This window comes from Myxocyprinus asiaticus, chromosome 27 (genome assembly GCF_019703515.2).
Source record: "Myxocyprinus asiaticus isolate MX2 ecotype Aquarium Trade chromosome 27, UBuf_Myxa_2, whole genome shotgun sequence".
In the NCBI taxonomy this organism is placed as follows: Eukaryota; Metazoa; Chordata; class Actinopteri; order Cypriniformes; family Catostomidae; genus Myxocyprinus; species Myxocyprinus asiaticus.
This window is the reverse complement of record NC_059370.1, coordinates 45,594,918-45,613,454: the sequence shown is the minus strand read 5'-3', so window position 1 is coordinate 45,613,454 and position 18,537 is coordinate 45,594,918. Positions and strand designations below refer to the sequence as shown.

The window sequence follows — 18,537 nt, the reverse complement described above, 5'->3', positions numbered from 1 at the left end:
GATAGAATCTATAGTTTGTACAGTATAAAAATCATTATGTCTATGGAGAGTCCTCATAATGATAGCTGCACCAACATGTGTGTGTGTGTGTGTGTGTGTGTGTGTGTGTGTGTGTTTTTTGTGAGGGTTAGGTTTAGGGTTAGGGTTAGGGTTAGGGGATAGAATCTATAGTTTGTACAGTATAAAAATCATTATGTCTATGGAGAGTCCTCATAATGATAGCTGCACCAACATGTGTGTGTGTGTGTGTGGTGTGTGTGTGTGTGTGTGTGTGTGTGTGTGTGTGTGTGAGGGTTAGGTTTAGGGGTAGGGTTAGGGTTAGGGGATATAATCTATAGTTTGTACAGTATAAAAATCATTATGTCTATGGAGAGTCCTCATAATGATAGCTGCACCAACATGTGTGTGTGTGTGTGTGTGGGGGTGTGTGTGTGTGTGTGTGTGTGTGTGTGAGGGTTAGGTTTAGGGTTAGGGTTAGGGTTAGGGGATAGAATCTATAGTTTGTACAGTATAAAAATCATTATGTCTATGGAGAGTCCTCATAATGATACACCAACATGTGTGTGTGTGTGTGTGTGTGTGTGTGTGTGTGTGTGTTTAGGGTTAGGGTTAGGGTTAGGGGATAGAATCTATAGTTTGTACAGTATAAAAATCATTATGTTCATGGAGAGTCCTCATAATGATAGCTGCACCAACATGTGTGTGTGTGTGTGTGTGTGTGTGTGGTGTGTGTGTGTGTGTGTGTGTGTGTGTGTGTGTGTGAGGGTTAGGTTTAGGGGTAGGGTTAGGGTTAGGGGATAGAATCTATAGTTTGTACAGTATAAAAATCATTATGTCTATGGAGAGTCCTCATAATGATAGCTGCACCAACATGTGTGTATGTGTGAGTGTGTTTGTCTGCGTTAGTGTGTGTGTGTGTGTGTCACCTGGCAGGGTGATTCTCTTCAGGAAGAAGTCCAGCCCAATTGTCTGTTTATACTGTTTCCCAAAAGCCTCTTGTGCAAAACGTGTGGCGAGAGACGTCTGAGAAAACAAGAAGAGAGAGAGAGTGTCATTAAAATAGTCTGAATGATAAGATATTCTTCTTACCTCTTCTGAAGCTCCACCTACAACAAAAGGGAGTGGCTAACTCATGACAACATGTGTGATTGACAGGTGCTTCATACAGAGTAACCACAGCCAATCAGAACTGCTGTGTGCAGTGAGACACCACAGAACTCATTACACACACACAGGTCTGTGGTCTGCAGGGATACACTAACAGTTGGTGGGAAAGGCCGAGCTCAGCTGATGTGCCAACTTTAGTTCAGTATGATGGATGAGAGAGACAAATGCAGAACTACATCTCTAATGACTCTGTTTAAAACACAAACACACACACACACACTTTCAAAACATACAAACTTACAGCAATGCTGTCAAACGTTATACTAACAACTCAACAACTCTATGTTAAACTGTCCAGGCATAATTTGATTAAAGTCTGTATAAACCATTTTAATTCCACAATGTGGCATATTTCAGAGTGAAACAGGATATGTGGAACAGGACTTGATTTTTCTCCATGGTGAATTGATTGGATGGTGTAAAGTGTCTCTACATAGTCATGTTTCCTTCCAAGTTATACATTTAACGTATGCACAAAATCTGAATATTGCAAAAACAATTTATGAATAAAGCAGCGTTTCCATCCTATGGGAAACTGGCGCAAAATAGTCATTAAAATGGAAGTTACTTTTATTAAATGAATTACTTCAAAACACTCTGATGAACTTGATGTTTGCAAGCGTTCAGTGGCAGATGTCTTCTGTCTGGAGTGAACGTGTGTCAATTCTATAAGGAATATATTTCTTAAAGGAATATTCCAGGTTCAGTTCAAGTACATGTACATGTGTTAAGAATGTACAGTACAGTCAATCTTGAATTCATGTTGACTTGTAGCCCAATATTGCTAGAGATGAGGTGTTTGTTCAGACTCTTCTGTAAGACAGTTGTGTCCAATGCATTATTACTGGAACTAAAAACACACAGCTTTGGTTTGAATAATCCTGCAGGTCACAGAAGTTCTGGATCCCTCAGAGTCGTGCGGTGTCGGACAAATGCTTTCCACATGCCGGATCCGAGCAGACACACGTTTATGTTGGTGTTACAGTAGCACGGCTCTGTCTGTTTTCCCTCCCATTCTAAGTGACGTTTAGACAACCCCGTCTGGAGCCAGAAGAGTCCGTACACGCAACACTACCCAGAAACCTCTGCTGTGGCCGAGAGGGTCACCGCCGCTGAGAGCGAGAAACGCTGCCATTCTCTCGTGGATGCCACACAAGCCAAACAAAGAAGAGGAGAAATTATTCCTGTGGTCTGAAAGTTTCACTTTCAAGACATTTCTAGCAGGAAAATTGGCAAATGTATTAATTTTTTTGATTCCGGTTCTAATTCGGATTCCTCTCAACGATTCCATTTTCTTAAAGGGACAGTTCACCCCAAAATGAAAATTATCTCATCATTTTTTTCACCCTCATGCCATCCCAGATGTGTGTGACTTTCTTTCTTCTGCTGAACACAAACTGCTGCTGAACTACAACTCTATAGGTCCATACAATGCAAGTGAATGGTGACCAGAACTTTGAAGCTCATAAAGGCAGCATAAAAGTAATCCATACGACTCCAGTGGTTTAATCCATGTCTTCAGAAGCGTGTACAGCGCTCTGCACATGTGTCAAGCACAAGGAAGTGTAATCGAGCTTGAAATCATGATCGCCAAGGAGACTGCAGATGTCAAGTTTCCGATTGGATCGCTTCAAGCGAGGTCGGGTTTGATGACCAGCTAATCTTCACTGTCCAGTCATGCAGATTCATACCTTATTACAACATCAGAAGAAGACTGGATGCAATGCTTCATAAAGCCTCTACAGATAATCCAAATGATATCTGTTCTTTAAGCAGGGGACTACTGAGTGCTAGTGAATGGATTTGGCTACTCACACTTCTACCAGTGAAATTTAATTAACTGCTTAAAAACTTAAAGCGCTCCCTGAATCCGTCTTCTTCAGTGTATGATGTCCTGTCACAGCAGTTAAAGGGACACTGAGATTTTAGCTCTACCACAAACACACACACACACACACACACACGATCAGAGCCAAAACAACTGACACTCCAGGAGAAACAATAGTCTTTTAGTCTTTAATAGTTTTACTCAATCCTCCCATGTTCACATTACTCAAAAAATTTATGTAACCATGGAAACTTAAATTAACTGAGTTGATTCAACTAAAAAAAAGTGTCTTGTTAGATTTACTTATTCTAAAAATGCGCCGGGGGGGGCTTGGGTAGCTTAGTGAGTATTGACGCTGACTACCACCCCTGGAGTCATGAGTTCGAATCCAGGTGTGCTGAGTGACTCCAGTCAGGTCTCCTAAGCAACCAAATTGGTCCAGTTGCTAGGGAGGGTAGAGTCACATGGGGTAACCTCCTCGTGGTCGTGATTAGTGGTTCTCGCTCTCAATGGGGCGTGTGGTAAGTTGTGCGTGGATCGTGGAGAGTAGCATGAGTCTCCACTTGCTGTGAGTCTCCGCGGTGTCATGCACAACGAGCCACGTGATAAGATGCGCGGATTGACGGTCTCAGAAGCGCAGGCAACTGAGACTTGTCCTCCGCCACCCGGATTGAGGTGAGTAACCGCGCCACCACGAGGACCTACTAAGTAGTGGGAATTGGGCATTCCAATTTGGGAGAAAAGGGATAAAAAATAAAAAAAAAGATTGAAAACTTTGTTGTGACTATCAAGATATTAATTATTAAAAATGCATTCATCACCAGGTTCTACAATGTTCATCCATGAGTGTTTTGTGAGGTTTTACACTGCTGAAGATGCTCAGTAACTTGTCATACAGTATTTTATGCTTAGAGTAAATGTTAAATATCCCTTATATAAATCTACCCTGGTGGTCATCATAGTTTCCACCAAAATAGCATTGTAACAACAGTTACAGTATTCTTTCTACAGTAAACTACAAGTTTACATTTGCCTCCACTGTCAAAAAATAACTGAATACATTTCATTTCATTTAAACATTACATGAAAAAATAAACAAAGTGACAGAAATATTGAAAACGCAAACCTTTTAAAGGAGATGCCATTTTTATTAATGATAATTTAAGTAACAGTAACTATTGCATTTTGGAGGAAACTATGGTACATTACAATTGTGAATTATTTAGGCTAAAACGGGGCTAAAGGCCCATCTTTTCTGGTCACAAAGAGTAAAAAGAATTTCACTCTTCAGAAAAACAATGTGTTTTATGGGGGTTTTTGACCCCAAATATTATCCTTTCACTTACAGTTGAAGTCAGAAGTTTACATACACTTTAGCCAAATACATTTAAACTCAGTTTTTCACAATTCCTGACATTTAATCGTAGAAAACATTCCCTGTCTTAGGACAGTTAGGATCACTATTTTATTTTAAGAATGTGAAATGTCAGAATAATAGTAGAGAGAATGATTTATTTCAGCTTTTATTTCTTTCATCACATTCCCAGTGGGTCAGAAGTTTACATACACTTTGTTAGTATTTGGTAGCATTGCCTTTAAATAGTTTAACTTGGGTCAAATGTTTTGGGTATCCTTCCACAAGCTTCTCACAATAAGTTGCTGGAATTTTGTCCCATTCCTCCAGACAGAACTGGTGTAACTGAGTCAGGTTTGTAGGCCTCCTTGCTCACACATGCAAATTTTCAGTCAGATTGAGGTCAGGGCTTTGTGATGGCCACTCCAATACCTTGACTTTGTTGTCCTTAAGCCATTTTGCCACAACTTTGGAGGTATGCTTGGGGTCATTGTCCATTTGGAAGACCCATTTGCGACCGAGCTTTAACTTCCTGTCTGATGTCTTGAGATGTTGCTTCAATATATCCACATCATTTTTCTTCCTCATGATACCATCTATTTTGTGAAGTGCACCAGTCCCTCCTGCAGCAAAGCACCCCCACAACATGATGCTGTCACCCCCATGCTTCACGGTTGGGATGGTGTTCTTCGGCTTGCAAGCCTCACCCTTTTTCCTCCAAACATAACGATGGTCATTATGGCCAAACAGTTCCATTTTAATTTCATCAGACCAGAGGACATTTCTCCAAAAAGTAAGATCTTTGTCCCCATGTGCACTTGCAAACTGTATTCTGGCTTTTTTATGGTGGTTTTGGAGCAGTGGCTTCTTCCTTGCTGAGCAGCCTTTCAGGTTATATCGATATAGGACTCGTTTTACTGTGGATATAGATACTTGTCTACCTGTTTCCTCCAGCATCTTCACAAGGTCCTTTGCTGTTGTTCTGGGATTGATTTGCACTTTTCGCACCAAATTACGTTCATCTCTAGGAGACAGAATGCATCTCCTTCCTGAGCGGTATGATGGCTGTGTGGTCTCATGGTGTTTATACTTGCGTACTATTGTTTGTACAGATGAACGTGGTACCTTTAGGTGTTTGGAAATTGCTCCCAAGGATGAACCAGACTTGTGGAGGTCCGCAATTTTTTTTTTTTGAGGTCTTGGCTGATTTCTTTTGATTTTTCCATGATGTCAAGCAAAGAGGCACTGAGTTTGAAGATAGGTCTTAAAATACATCCACAGGTACACCTCCAATTCAGTACACCTCCTATCAGAAGCTAACTGGCTAATTGTCTAAAGTCTTGACATAATTTTCTGATGACATTAAGCTGCTTAAAGGCACAGTTAACTTAGTGTATGTAAACATCTGACCCACTGGAATTGTGATACAGTCAATTAAAAGTGAAACAATCTGTCTGTAAACAATTGTTGGAAAAATTACAAAGTAGATGTCATAAACGACTTGCCAAAATTATAGTTTGCTAATATGAAATCTGTGGAGTGATTAAAACAATTTGTTTTAATGACTTCAACTTAAGTGTATGTAAACTTCTGACCTCAATTGTATATCCATATATCCTAATGCATATTTTCAGCATTATACAACTGTATTTAAAACCTAAAAACATTATCAGCTCGCTAAACACATAAAGCTATACAGACATTCACATTTATTGATTACCAGACGCTAAATGAGGATTTAATGTTGAATATCAGACAGACATGTTTTATATTTAATGTTGAATATAATCTGCGCGGTTCATACATGCAGATAGTGTTCTCTCTGCTATGTGACGATGTTTAATCATGTTTAATTATATTTCGTGTATTTTTATACCTTTCCAGACGCTCCGTCTCCCAACAGCACAATCTTCAGCTGCCGCTCCTGAATCTCCTCCTCCGAGTCCGACATCATCCACAACTACAACTCTTCAAACACACAATAAAAACACAATAATAACTCAAACACACTGAGAGAAATAACAGATTTAACAGCAGCGGATTAATCTGATCACTGATCCAGCCGCAGCCATCTTCAGTCCAAACCATCACAACACACAACATCACACACACTTCACGAAGAAATGAGCGTTATTACAATAAAAACAGCTTTTATGTCCACGTGTTTCTTGTTTTCTATGATAAATCTCCAGTTGACGTGATTTAATACGGGAATGGGCGTTTGCGTGTGTTTTTATGTGGATCCAGTTCACCCCTCGCCGGAATGGACTCGTCCATCATGACGCCTCCTTGTTGCCATAGTAATACGGGTTAATTACGGGTCTTTAAAGCGTTTTAAATCTACTCGCTCGGGAAATCTATTAAAGGAATATTCTGTGTTTAATACAAGTTCAGTTCAGTCAGCAGTATTTGTGTCATAATATTAATTACCACAAATATTAATTTCAACTCGTCCCTCTTTTTCTTTAAATGTGTGTTCCAGTGAGACACTTACAATGGAAGTCAATGGGGTCAATTTTTGGAGGGTTTAAAGTCAGAAATGTGACGCTTATAATTTTATAAAAGCACTTACATTAATTCTTCTGTTAAAACTCGTGTATTATTTGAGCTGTAAAGTTGTTTCAGGATCGCTTTAGTGTTTCTTGACATTACATCGTCATGGTAACGAAGTTGTAAAATTGGCTCCAACTTTTCACAGTAGCCTAAGTGATTTTATCACAGTAAAATCATGTTAACGCACATATTGTTTATGTGTCTATACTTTTGTAACAGTGAGTATTTTAATGTTTACAGATTGACCCCATTGACTTCCATTGTAAGTGTCTCACTGGAACACACATTTAAAGAAAAGGAGGGACGAGTCGAAATTAATATTTGTGGTAATCAATATTATGCCACAAATGCTGTCGATTGAGACTAACTTGGAATATTTCTTTAAGAAATATATTCCTATAGAACTGCACTGTAAAAAAGGTCCATGCTCTTTAACTTAAAAAAATCAGTTTAACTGCTGCCTTAAAGTTTTAAGTTAAATCAACATAGCTTTGCCAGTTATTTGAACTATTTTACAGTTAGTCTTAAAATCAGTCTAAATGTAAAATAATGAATTGGGGAAACTTATAATGAGTTGAAATAACTTGTAAATCCACACTGATTTAACTTAAAACTTAAGTTTAACTGCTGCCTTAAAGTTTTAAGTTAAAGTAGATGTATTTATTATTATTATTATTATTATTATTATTATTATTTATTTTTTAAGTGTATAGAAATATAGATCTTTGCATAAAAAAATCCAACCATGTAAAGCACAATATTTGGAACTCCCAAATGTATTTATTTTTATGGAATGATACATGTTCCCATGTAACAGACTAGGCTAATTAACGTATTTGACATGAGCCATATAGATCTCCCTTACAAACAGTAGTCTTACGGTGGTGTCAGATGGAAAGAAAGTACTTTTATGGTCCTTATTTGTTATTGCAACACCTAATAATAATTAAAATTATTGTCTAATGTATGTCGTTCTCTAGGAAGGCTTACAGTGAATACCCATGAGTTATGGTATACATTTCACTGACGGTGCAGACCTTTTTTTACAAATATTTTTTTCTAAAAATGTAGCTAACTTTTTTATCTTGAACTTGGAGAGTAGGCTAAAGTGCTCGATATTCAATCGAGTCAGACATGTGCATGTGTGTGTACGTGTGTGAAGGGATGCAGAACAAACCTGCTTTATTTATTTGTATTTAAACAGATGTACAGGGTACAGATGTGCAGGGTTAAAGCGCACTCCTGCTCACTGCTTTAGTGTCAACATCTTAAAGAGGACACGCATAGCTTTGCAGCAGTGTGCTATGTAGGCTATACTTCTTCAGTTAAATTGTTTAGAGCAAAAGGCACCATGCAATTAAAATTGAAACATGTTTAATGATCATAACACATATTTCGCATTTAATAACGCCACAGTTGCATGTCCTTTTTTCAGCTTGTCGCAAGTTCATTATTCATATACATTTTCTATGTAGCTATACAGTGTGTGTGAATGAATATATGTGTATAGAGTATTTATACATGTAATGCAAACTTACATTAGTGAATCTGCACAGATCTTGTTCTCTGTTGGGTGTGTCGGGTGTGTTTGACACACAAAGTACATCCATTCAGATATCAAACCGATGGACAGAGACAGGCCTTACAGAAAAATAATTCGCAGATGGAAAGCACACCTGAAACTACGAAAAAGAAGCTGTGCAGATATTAAGATGATGCAATCAGTGATTTTCTTCAGATGAGTGAACTTTGAGTTTCAAGGCTGGACATGTGATTATTAAGTGACACAATGTCTGATATAAAACCATTACAAAATAAAACATACAAAATAAAATAAAAGCTGTCGAATTTACTCACAACATTCCCCCACCCCAGAACTTACATATCATGAGTTTCCATTTCAGCTAAAAAAAATAACACATAAAATAAAAAACAGCAACAATAACAACAACAACAAACAAACAAAAAACATCACTGAATTAACATAAATAGCATGCGTTAGATCACACCAACAAAACAAATGTTAAGGGTTAAATCTAGTATAAAAAGCCCCTTTTTACAGTGTATAAGAAATATTAACCCTATAGCAACAATATATTTATTAAAACAGCAATTTAGAGTATTGAGAGTTTTCCTAAAGCCATGGACGGAGCGCGCGAAATAAAATCCATCATTATTGATCAGACACAGAGAAAACACACACACACAAGTACATTGTTATTTTAGCCTAATTAGCATTAGCATGGGCTATTGTTGGATATATATATATATATATATATATATATATGCACGTATAGGCCTATATATTATTTGCATTTCCTGGTCATGTCGTGTGGTTGTTCCATAACAATAATAGCAGGAAATAATAATAATAAAATAATAATAATACAGGTTTTATATTATATGGTAACCTATCTACACATCTTGTTGAATTGTAGCCTATCGGGAAATTATTTTCGTCCCATTTTAAAATGATACTATTAATTGCAGATACATCACAACACGTCAGGCTGGAGTGTGTAATTGAACCTGATAATTAGACATGATAATTAGACGTGATGTGACAAGCTGAACTGCTCTTGGCGTGAGGTTAAACACGCGTGAGCACCTGTTAAGCATTTCCACGCGTGAAACATCTGCTTCACATCACAGATCCACCAGCGACTCTTTCACGGCCACTTTATCTGCTTTATTACTGATGTTCTCATTCTGAGAGTCGAGCAGGTACAAAGAGATTCACGACGGACAAGCGCATGTGTAGACTTAATAAAGAAGAAAAATATATAATTTAATTAGGAGATAAATGAACGTCTCGCAGGTGGATGATTTTGACCTGCATGAATCAGGATTGAAGTGTCTGAAATGCCAATTTTCCTTCATTAAATGCGAAACTTGATCTAGAACAACAAGCTGGCTCATGTCTCTGCGCGGGAAAATGATTGCCCTGATTACGCGCCATTATGTGTGACAGGCGCGCTCTATTAGCGTGTATAAAGAAATTGTCCTTGACGTCTAAAATTTGACCACAGTAGGTATACAGGCATCCACGGCATCCTAAAAAAGTACTTATTCTCGGGGAAATTGCGAGACCGTTTCGAGTTGCAAATCCTGATAGTGGGGAGGGCCAACCTGAGGAACACTGAACTAACAACTAATCAATTCATTAAACGACACAATCACGCCTAAAACAACGTCAGATGTCTCTGCAGACACGAGTAAACGCCTATGGCAAGCCAGTTTTGTGATTGTACTAGTAATATTTCAATTAAAGAGCTCTACAGTTGATTTACTGGGCTCTGCAATGGCATTTTACTAGTAAAAACTCCAATTAAAGAGATTTACAACTGATTTTTCACTAGTAAGAATTATAATTACAGAGCTCTGTAATAACATTGTTACAAGTAAGAATGCAATTAAACAGCTCTGCAATTACACATATGTTTAATGCGATTTTTTTATGATCAAAAATTAAATTAGAGAGCTCTCCAATTGGAATTCTTACTAATATCTATAAAAATATCTAGAAATATCTCCAATTGGAATTCTTACTAATAAAAATAGATTAAAGAAATATCTATAATTGGAATTCTTACTAGTAAAAATGGATTACAGATATCTCTAATTGGAATTCTTACTGGTAAAAATGGATTACAGATATCTCTAATTGGAATTCTTACTGGTAAAAATGGATTACAGATATCTCTAATTGGAATTCTTACTGGTAAAAATGGATTACAGATATCTCTAATTGGAATTCTTACTGGTAAAAATGGATTACAGATATCTCTAATTGGAATTCTTACTGGTAAAAATGGATTACAGATATCTCTAATTGGAATTCTTACTAGTAAAAATGGATTACAGATCTCTCTAATTGGAATTCTTACTGGTAAAAATGGAAATACAGATCTCTCTAATTGGAATTCTTACTAGTAAAAATGGAATTACAGATCTCTCTAATTGGAATTCTTACTAGTAAAAATGGAATTACAGATATCTCTAACTGGAATTCTTTCTAGTAAAAATGGATTACAGATCTCTCTAATTGGAATTCTTACTTGTACAAATGGAATTACAGATCTCTCTAACTGGAATTCTTACTAGTAAAAATGGAATTACAGATCTCTCTAATTGGAATTATTTCTGGTACAAATGGAATTACAGATCTCTCTAATTGGAATTATTTCTGGTACAAATGGATTACAGATATCTCTAATTGGAATTCTTACTGGTAAAAATGGAATTACAGATATCTCTAACTGGAATTCTTACTAGTAAAAATGGAATTACACATATCTCTAATTGGAATTCTTGTAAAAATGGAATTACACATATCTCTAATTGGAATTCTTGTAAAAATGGAATTACAGATATCTCTAATTGGAATTCTTACTAGTAAAAATGGAATTACAGATATCTCTAACTGGAATTCTTACTAGTAAAAATGGAATTACACATATCTCTAATTGGAATTCTTGTAAAAATGGAATTACACATATCTCTAATTGGAATTCTTGTAAAAATGGAATTACAGATATCTCTAACTGGAATTCTTACTAGTAAAAATGGAATTACAGATATCTCTAACTGGAATTCTTACTAGTAAAAATGGAATTACACATATCTCTAATTGGAATTCTTGTAAAAATGGAATTACACATATCTCTAATTGGAATTCTTGTAAAAATGGAATTACACATATCTCTAATTGGAATTCTTGTAAAAATGGAATTACAGATATCTCTAATTGGAATTCTTACTAGTAAAAATGGAATTACAGATATCTCTAACTGGAATTCTTGTAAAAATGGAATTACAGATATCTCTAATTGGAATTCTTGTAAAAATGGAATTACAGATATCTCTAACTGGAATTCTTACTAGTAAAAATGGAATTACACATATCTCTAATTGGAATTCTTACTTGTACAAATGGAATTACAGATCTCTCTATTTGGAATTCTTACTAGAAAAAATTGAATTATGATGAGTAAGCTGGGAACATTAAAAGATAATTTGGCTTTCCATAAACGCCTACACTTTCAAAATAACAGTTCCAATTAGAACAAAAAAGGGTTTACAGCTTTCCCTCCTTTATTGACAAAATAAATAAATAAATAAATAAAATAAGTGAGGCACTTACAATGGAAGTGAATGGGGCGAATCCATAAATGTTTCAAAAGTGTAGACACGAGATGTAAACATTATACGTGTTAATGTAAAATCGGGATTTACCAATGTTACAGCATAGTACCAAATTGCATGTTTTACCAGCATCACGTGGTCATGTCAACTAAATTGTAACATTGGATATAGGTTTACACAGATAATGTTAGTAAGCAATTTTATCACAATAAAATAATTTTAACATGTATAATGTTTACATCTTGTGGCTTTACATTTGACATTCAGAACTGGCCCCTGAAAACGAGGGGAGAGTTGAAATTATTATTATTTTGTATTAATCAACATTATGCCACAAATGCTGTCAATTGAGCTTAACTTGTATTGAACCCGGAACATTCCTTTAAATGTTACAAAGAACATTTGACACTTTTCTTCAAAAAGCCCATTTACGGGTGCTTTAAAGAACCTCAAAACACTGACTTGAAGAACCTATGAAATATCAAGAACTTTATCAGTCACCAATGGGCTATATAGTCAACTCAAGAACCATACACAGCCAAAAATATGGCTCTTGATAAGAAGGGTTAGGGTTAGGGTTGGTGTGCGAGTGTGTGTGATCACTTGGATGCAAACAGCATTTTGAATGACAAAATGAAGCTCCATCTGTGAATGATTTCGAAATCAGATGGAGCGAGTCCATTTGTGTTTCAGACTAAAGCTTAAGGCCCAGCTCTCTCTCCTCTCTCTTTTCTTCTTGATCATTGCACGCACTTTCCCGGAAAGTTGAACCGTGGGGCTCTCTGCATTTATACTGAAGAATGTGAAGGCAGATCTCTTCTTTGGACTCGTCACTCTCAGCACAGGCGCTCTCTGAGAAATCACTTCAAAATATAGACGATCAATTTAGAGTCTGCACATGCATCGGCACAACCCAGAACAGATATGTTGACAACAGAAAAGTGTATTTAACCCTTGTGCGACCTTTGGGACATTTTTGTCTTTTCATTTGTGTTTTTTCAATCATTTTGGCTGTTAATGCTGACGGCATACATTTTTCCAAAGGTGTGTATTTTTTGGGGAATTTTGATATTTCAACCTCAGTTCCTATAATACATCTATAATACACTGTGTACACAAAATAGTCACACTCAGGACCTTCAGGACAAAAATGTCCCCATTGAAACCCATTAAAACTGCAATATTTGATCCCAGTCCCATTAAAGCATAAAATCATGAATTCTATGATATTATGCTTTCACTACGGAGCCCTGGCTTCAAAATTTACATTTTTAATATTTTACACCAGATGGCGCCATTTTTCACATGTTTAGCCTATGGAGCAAATACATGCTTTTCCCCTATTCTCTGTTTGCTGTATTATAGAGCACTGCAGGCCAATTGAATTAATGATGCATCTAAAATTGTGTGTGTGTGTCAGTATGGATGTCAGTGTGTGTGTGTGTGGGGGGGGGGGGGCAGGTTTAAGTGATTTACGAGGACTTTTTTTTAGTTTATAAACTGGTAATTACAAGGGTATTTTGCTATAAATGTGGTTTATGAGGACATTTCTAGTGTCCCCATAATTCAAATCACTTAAAAAACATACTAAACGATGTTTTATTGAAAATGTAAAAATGCAGAAAATTTTTTGTGAGGGTTAAGTTTAGGGGTAGGGTTAGGGTTAGGGGATAGAATCTATAATTTGTACAGTATAAAAATCATTATGTCTATGGAGAGTCCTCATAATGATAGCTGCACCAACATGAGTGTGTGTGTGTGTGTGTGTGTGTGTGTGTGTGTGTGTGTGTGTGTGTGTGTGTGTGTTTAGGGGTAGGGTTAGGGTTAGGGGATAGAATCTATAGTTCATACAGTATAAAAATCATTATGTCTATGGAGAGTCCTCATAATGATAGCTGCACCAACATGTGTGTGTGTGTGTGTGTGTGTGTGTGTGTGTGTTTGTGATAAACAACAGTGGCATTATGTAAACAAACTGGCATTTAAAGTGTTAAAATCCTGAACATGAATGAATATTTGGAAGTTATGATCAGGACTGATGTTGATTTTAAAAAAATAACTCACTGAAAGTGGAATATAATATTAATATATAATATTATTAATGCCAGTTTTTTGAAGCGGACATTTTTGTCCTCTAAGGACCTCTGAGTACAAGGGTTAAACGTTTAATAGTGATTTTGGGAAACTGTTGGAGCATATTTGTCATCATAATAATTTATGAAGCAATGAAGTGTCGCCATTAATTTTATATATATCTCTAATGTCCCAATCCTCAGCCTGTCATTTAAATCAAAAAACGCTCCACCCGAAAACAGCAAATAGGCCCAGATGAAAATACAGTGTTAAAAGAGGATTAATAGTGCATGCATACAGGCTTTGTGCTTCTCAGACAGCAGTTGATCCATTTCTTCCAACTATTTCAACAAATTCCGTGTATTGACCAATTGTAGCTTACTAACACGTTTTTTTTTTTACTAACAAATCTGTATCGACAGTCGTGTTTGTTGGTAAGTCTTGCAGTCTTAAGTTTAAACTGGATTATGTGGCCTTCCTTACTTTTTATGACAAGGAATTTCGAAAACCATCAAGTTAGCCAAAAACTTTTCGTATAGCGTGTCGAACTGAATGCAGCTCCGGTACAGCTCAGCAACCAGTACAAATACATGAAACTATGTCTATACGAAAAATAAAATGTCAGGCCAGGTGTACGAGCACAGAATCGATGTGCATGTTACCTTTTTAGAGACACACAAACCTGAACCCGTCCTCGGTCCATCAGCACAGAACCTGTGTAAGATACTGTGTGACCCAGATATGAGAATATACTCTCGTTCGTATTCTTCACATAAGTGTAGATAAAACAGATCCAGTCCTCATACACTCACAGACAAAGACACAAACACTCTTCTGTCCTGAACCTGATCATCATTACCTGCTCATTTAGACATGTATGTACTGTGTGCAAACCACCTAACCATCAGATGCAGGATTACTGCCTGCCTCTTGTAATAGTTCTTATAGTTTGAAGGGTGGTGGTGCATGTCCTGGAGCTGCTTAATTCCTCATTTTAGCTTGAACACAAGAAAACATCTTAGAAAAGATCTGATGGGCTCTATCTGCTTTATATGTGTACTGTATAATATAAATTATTCTGTAAATCGGATGTATGTTGTAAATGTCGGGTTTACTGCTCCAGCATTGCATTTTAATTAGCACTTCTGCACAAAATTCGAAAATAAGTCACTTTCTGTCAGAATAACCACAATAAAATATCCAAACTAAAGGCTACACGTAATATAAAATGTTATTTAAATAATGCATTAATTATTTAGCAAAATATTACATGTATTAAGCTATGTAATTGTAAAGTGTTATTGGTCTAAGAACGGCTCGCGAGGAGCTGAACTTGGCGCGCGCATAAATCAAAGTTTGCAAGAGAAAACAACATTAAATCACAACCCCCCCCCCCCCCCCCCCCACTGGAAAACAGTCCATAATAATAACAACAATAACAATAATAATGATAATAATAAATATTACTGTCGGTAACAACGTTGGTTAAAATAATCATTTATTATTTAGGCCTATTTTTAGATTTACTTCTATAAGCCTATTTATTGTTATAAATTCATTTTATCAGTCAAAGTTCTCAGTTTCTCTAAATATTTGTTTGTTTCATAAATATACAAAAAGAGTTCAAAAAAAAAACAAAGTCTGACTGAAACATGATGGACAAATACTTCATCTGAATAAATGAATCAATGAAAAACTATAGATTCGTCAGTGAGTACAGCTGAATGAATTCTGATTAATTCGGTGTTTTCAGACATCTTTGTGCTACATAGAGCAGTTTTCCTCTCTGTTACCCAAACCTCCTAAATTTAAATGTAGTCTAAAACGAGTTCATAACGTGACCTATAATATAATGTCATCTGGATTTGCTGTGTCACTGCTGGGCTCATGTCAAGGGATTTTACTTGAAAGATTCAGAGAAAACAATCAAAGGTATTGCGTTTTTTTTAATGATTGATTTCTTTTCAATAAACAAAACATGGAAAACAGGTACATGTTGAGTAAACGATGAGATTTCACGGCTCACTTATAAAACCTTCAGATCAATATATTCCTGATGGGCATGTGATGGGAAAAGTGCCAGTCTTACCGTCACCTTAAAAACTGCAGCAAGAAACATGCAGTAACGACATCAAGTGCTTTTTTTTCCATACATTCTGAATTAAATCCTAATCGAGTTTATTAGCACCAAAACTGAAATCAGTTCTTGGTTTCAGTCCATTTTTGTCTCCTCGGTGTTTTCAGTTGAATAGAATAAATATGAGGAGTGTTCTGGTGTCACTGGGTTCCAGTGCAGGAGGACGGGCTCCAGGCGGGCAGGCAGTACGTGTACGGGTAATAATAATGCGGCTGCAGTGAGAGTAGCGGCGGTCGCAACAGTTCCCCGGGGCTGTACTGTCTCCGGTCGTCCCGGACCAGCACTTTCACGGCCACTTTCTTCGCCGCCGGGGCCGAGGCCAGGAGATCGGCTGCCATTTGGCGCCGTTTGGTTTTATACCGTCGGTTCTGGAACCAGATCTTGACCTGAGTCTCGGTAAGTTTGAGAGAGGCCGCGAGGTCCGCGCGCTCCGGTCCGGATAAATAGCGCTGGTGATTAAAGCGCCGCTCGAGCTCGAACACCTGCGCGTGAGAGAACGCTGCACGGGAACGCTTCTTCCGCTGCTTGGGCTGATCGCTGCTCTTCTCCTCAACCGTATTACAATCTGAAAAACACAGTCAAAAACACTTTATTCGTTTGATTCCATGCGCAACCGCGCTTTTACGCAACTCAAGAGTTTTTTTAATCGTCAAATAAAGAAGAACAGCTGCTCTTGACCCTTCAACTGCAGAACATCTGCAGCTATAAATACTTCTTTTAAGTGCATTATAAAGTTCTTCTACTCACCGGACACACAGTCGCTCAGGCCTTTGCCGTGATCGGCCGCCGTGGATTCGTGATCCGTTTCGTCTTTTTCGGGCTTTAAATCGATTGGAACTTTGGTGTCGTTCTCTTCACTCAACCCGGAGTCTGAGTCATAGTTCTTCTGCTCTCTCTCGTCGCTCCGGTCCGGTCCGTCCATTTCATCGAGGATTTTCCAACACGCACGTTTTGAGAAACACACATCCAGATCCTTTAAACGGCGAGACTCTTCTTTCCTGTTCAGAATGGCTTGAATGGAGAACGGCATCAGAGAGGTACCGCGCACAGCCATTTGAAGCCAGAAAAGTCACTGCTGAGTGCAGAAGAACGGAGCTGAACGGCCCAGATGAGGTTCCGGAGGAGATTGAGCTCCGTAGCGGGAGTTTAGTCGCATCGCGCCCCGCGTAACGGGAGTTTAGTGGATGCGCATTCACGAGTATGAGTGAACACACTGCGCTACTATCCACTTCACCTGCGGCTCACACTGACCCCACAACACACTCCCATTGGTCAATCAGACAGATGCATTGCGTTCTGATTGGTTCTCTGTAACTTCCACATATTTACGCATGTCAGAACACCCAGAACATCTCAGCACTTTAACCCTTAAACACCAGACGGATGAACATGTATGAATTATTACCTTTACAAATGACAGTCGCAACTAAATATGAGCATATGCACAAACAGCGCAAAAGCAGGACTCCAGACAGATGCACACAAAAGTTCCGCAAACTGCGCATCCGCCACAAACACACACATCAATCACCGATTTCAAAGAATGGAAACTAATCTCGCGTTCAGTATCAGTCGATTTATGTGTGATCTTATTCTCAGGTGAGATGGATGAACCCCGTTGATTTACACCACACTTGTGAGTACTTCACACTTAGAAACAATCTCTCACCTCTGTGTCATACATGTGTTTTCAGTGTTTATTCATTCACATGTGATTGGGTAAAGGTGTTTTTAAATCTCTCTGGCCTTCATTCATTTCAGATGTTTTTATTAATTATTTCTATAATTGGATTCGTAAAACACACTGACAGAATCAAACACTTTTTGGGTTTAAGAGAGTTATGACTTTTATTACAATATTGTCTCGTGAAATAGTTTTGCTTGATTTGAACTCTTTGTCTGTTCGGTATTTAAAATAAATATGAAAAGAATGAGACGATAAAAAAATAGATAGAAAAGAAAAGAAAAGAAAAGAAAAGTGCGTTTAGAGGAATATAACCTGCGTAACATGCTACATGAATTCTCCATGTATAATAATAATAATAATAATAATAATAATAAAAGTAAATTATAATTCGATTTGTTTCTTGACTCTTATTGTTGATATAGCTGTTTAGACTGATTTCCCTCAAATATATTGCATAAATAATTAAAGGCGCATTTGAAAGAATTATAAAGAATTATAAAGAATATATACATATTTTTATTATTATTATTATTATTATTATTTTAATTTTATTTTTTGCGATGAAATCGGGATGAAATATTTTGACCTACTCG

The 18,537-nt window shown here is 37.1% G+C and overlaps 2 protein-coding genes across 3 annotated transcripts in view; both read right to left on the bottom strand.

Annotated features, from left to right (window-relative positions):
- The window catches only part of rab28 (RAB28, member RAS oncogene family), a 43,047-nt gene extending 36,623 nt beyond the window's left edge, over positions 1-6,424 (bottom strand). For both annotated transcript variants that reach the window (XM_051658506.1, XM_051658505.1), the window contains exons 1-2: positions 6,226-6,424; positions 927-1,023 (exon numbers count right to left, since the gene is read on the bottom strand). In XM_051658506.1, coding sequence (XP_051514466.1) covers positions 927-1,023; positions 6,226-6,303 — 175 coding nt within the window. In that variant the 5' untranslated portion in view covers positions 6,304-6,424. The remainder of the gene's footprint in view (positions 1-926; positions 1,024-6,225) is intronic.
- Positions 6,425-16,088: 9,664 nt separating this feature from the next.
- On the bottom strand, positions 16,089-17,954 carry nkx3-2 (NK3 homeobox 2). The gene is made up of 2 exons (XM_051658494.1): positions 17,005-17,954; positions 16,089-16,822 (listed from the first exon to the last, which is right to left on the bottom strand). The coding sequence occupies exons 1-2, from the start codon at positions 17,309-17,311 to the stop codon at positions 16,398-16,400; spliced, it is 732 nt and encodes a 243-aa protein (XP_051514454.1). The 5' UTR covers positions 17,312-17,954; the 3' UTR covers positions 16,089-16,397.
- Between the last annotated feature and the right edge of the window lie 583 nt (positions 17,955-18,537).

Excerpts from the sequence above, each read along its gene's own strand:
- nkx3-2 (XM_051658494.1), bottom strand. The coding sequence starts at position 17,311 with ATGGCTGTGCGCGGTACCTCTCTGATGCCGTTCTCCATTCAAGCCATT. Across the intron at positions 16,823-17,004 it reads CCTGAGCGACTGTGTGTCCG|ATTGTAATACGGTTGAGGAG; the intron begins GTGAGTAGAAGA and ends TGTGTTTTTCAG.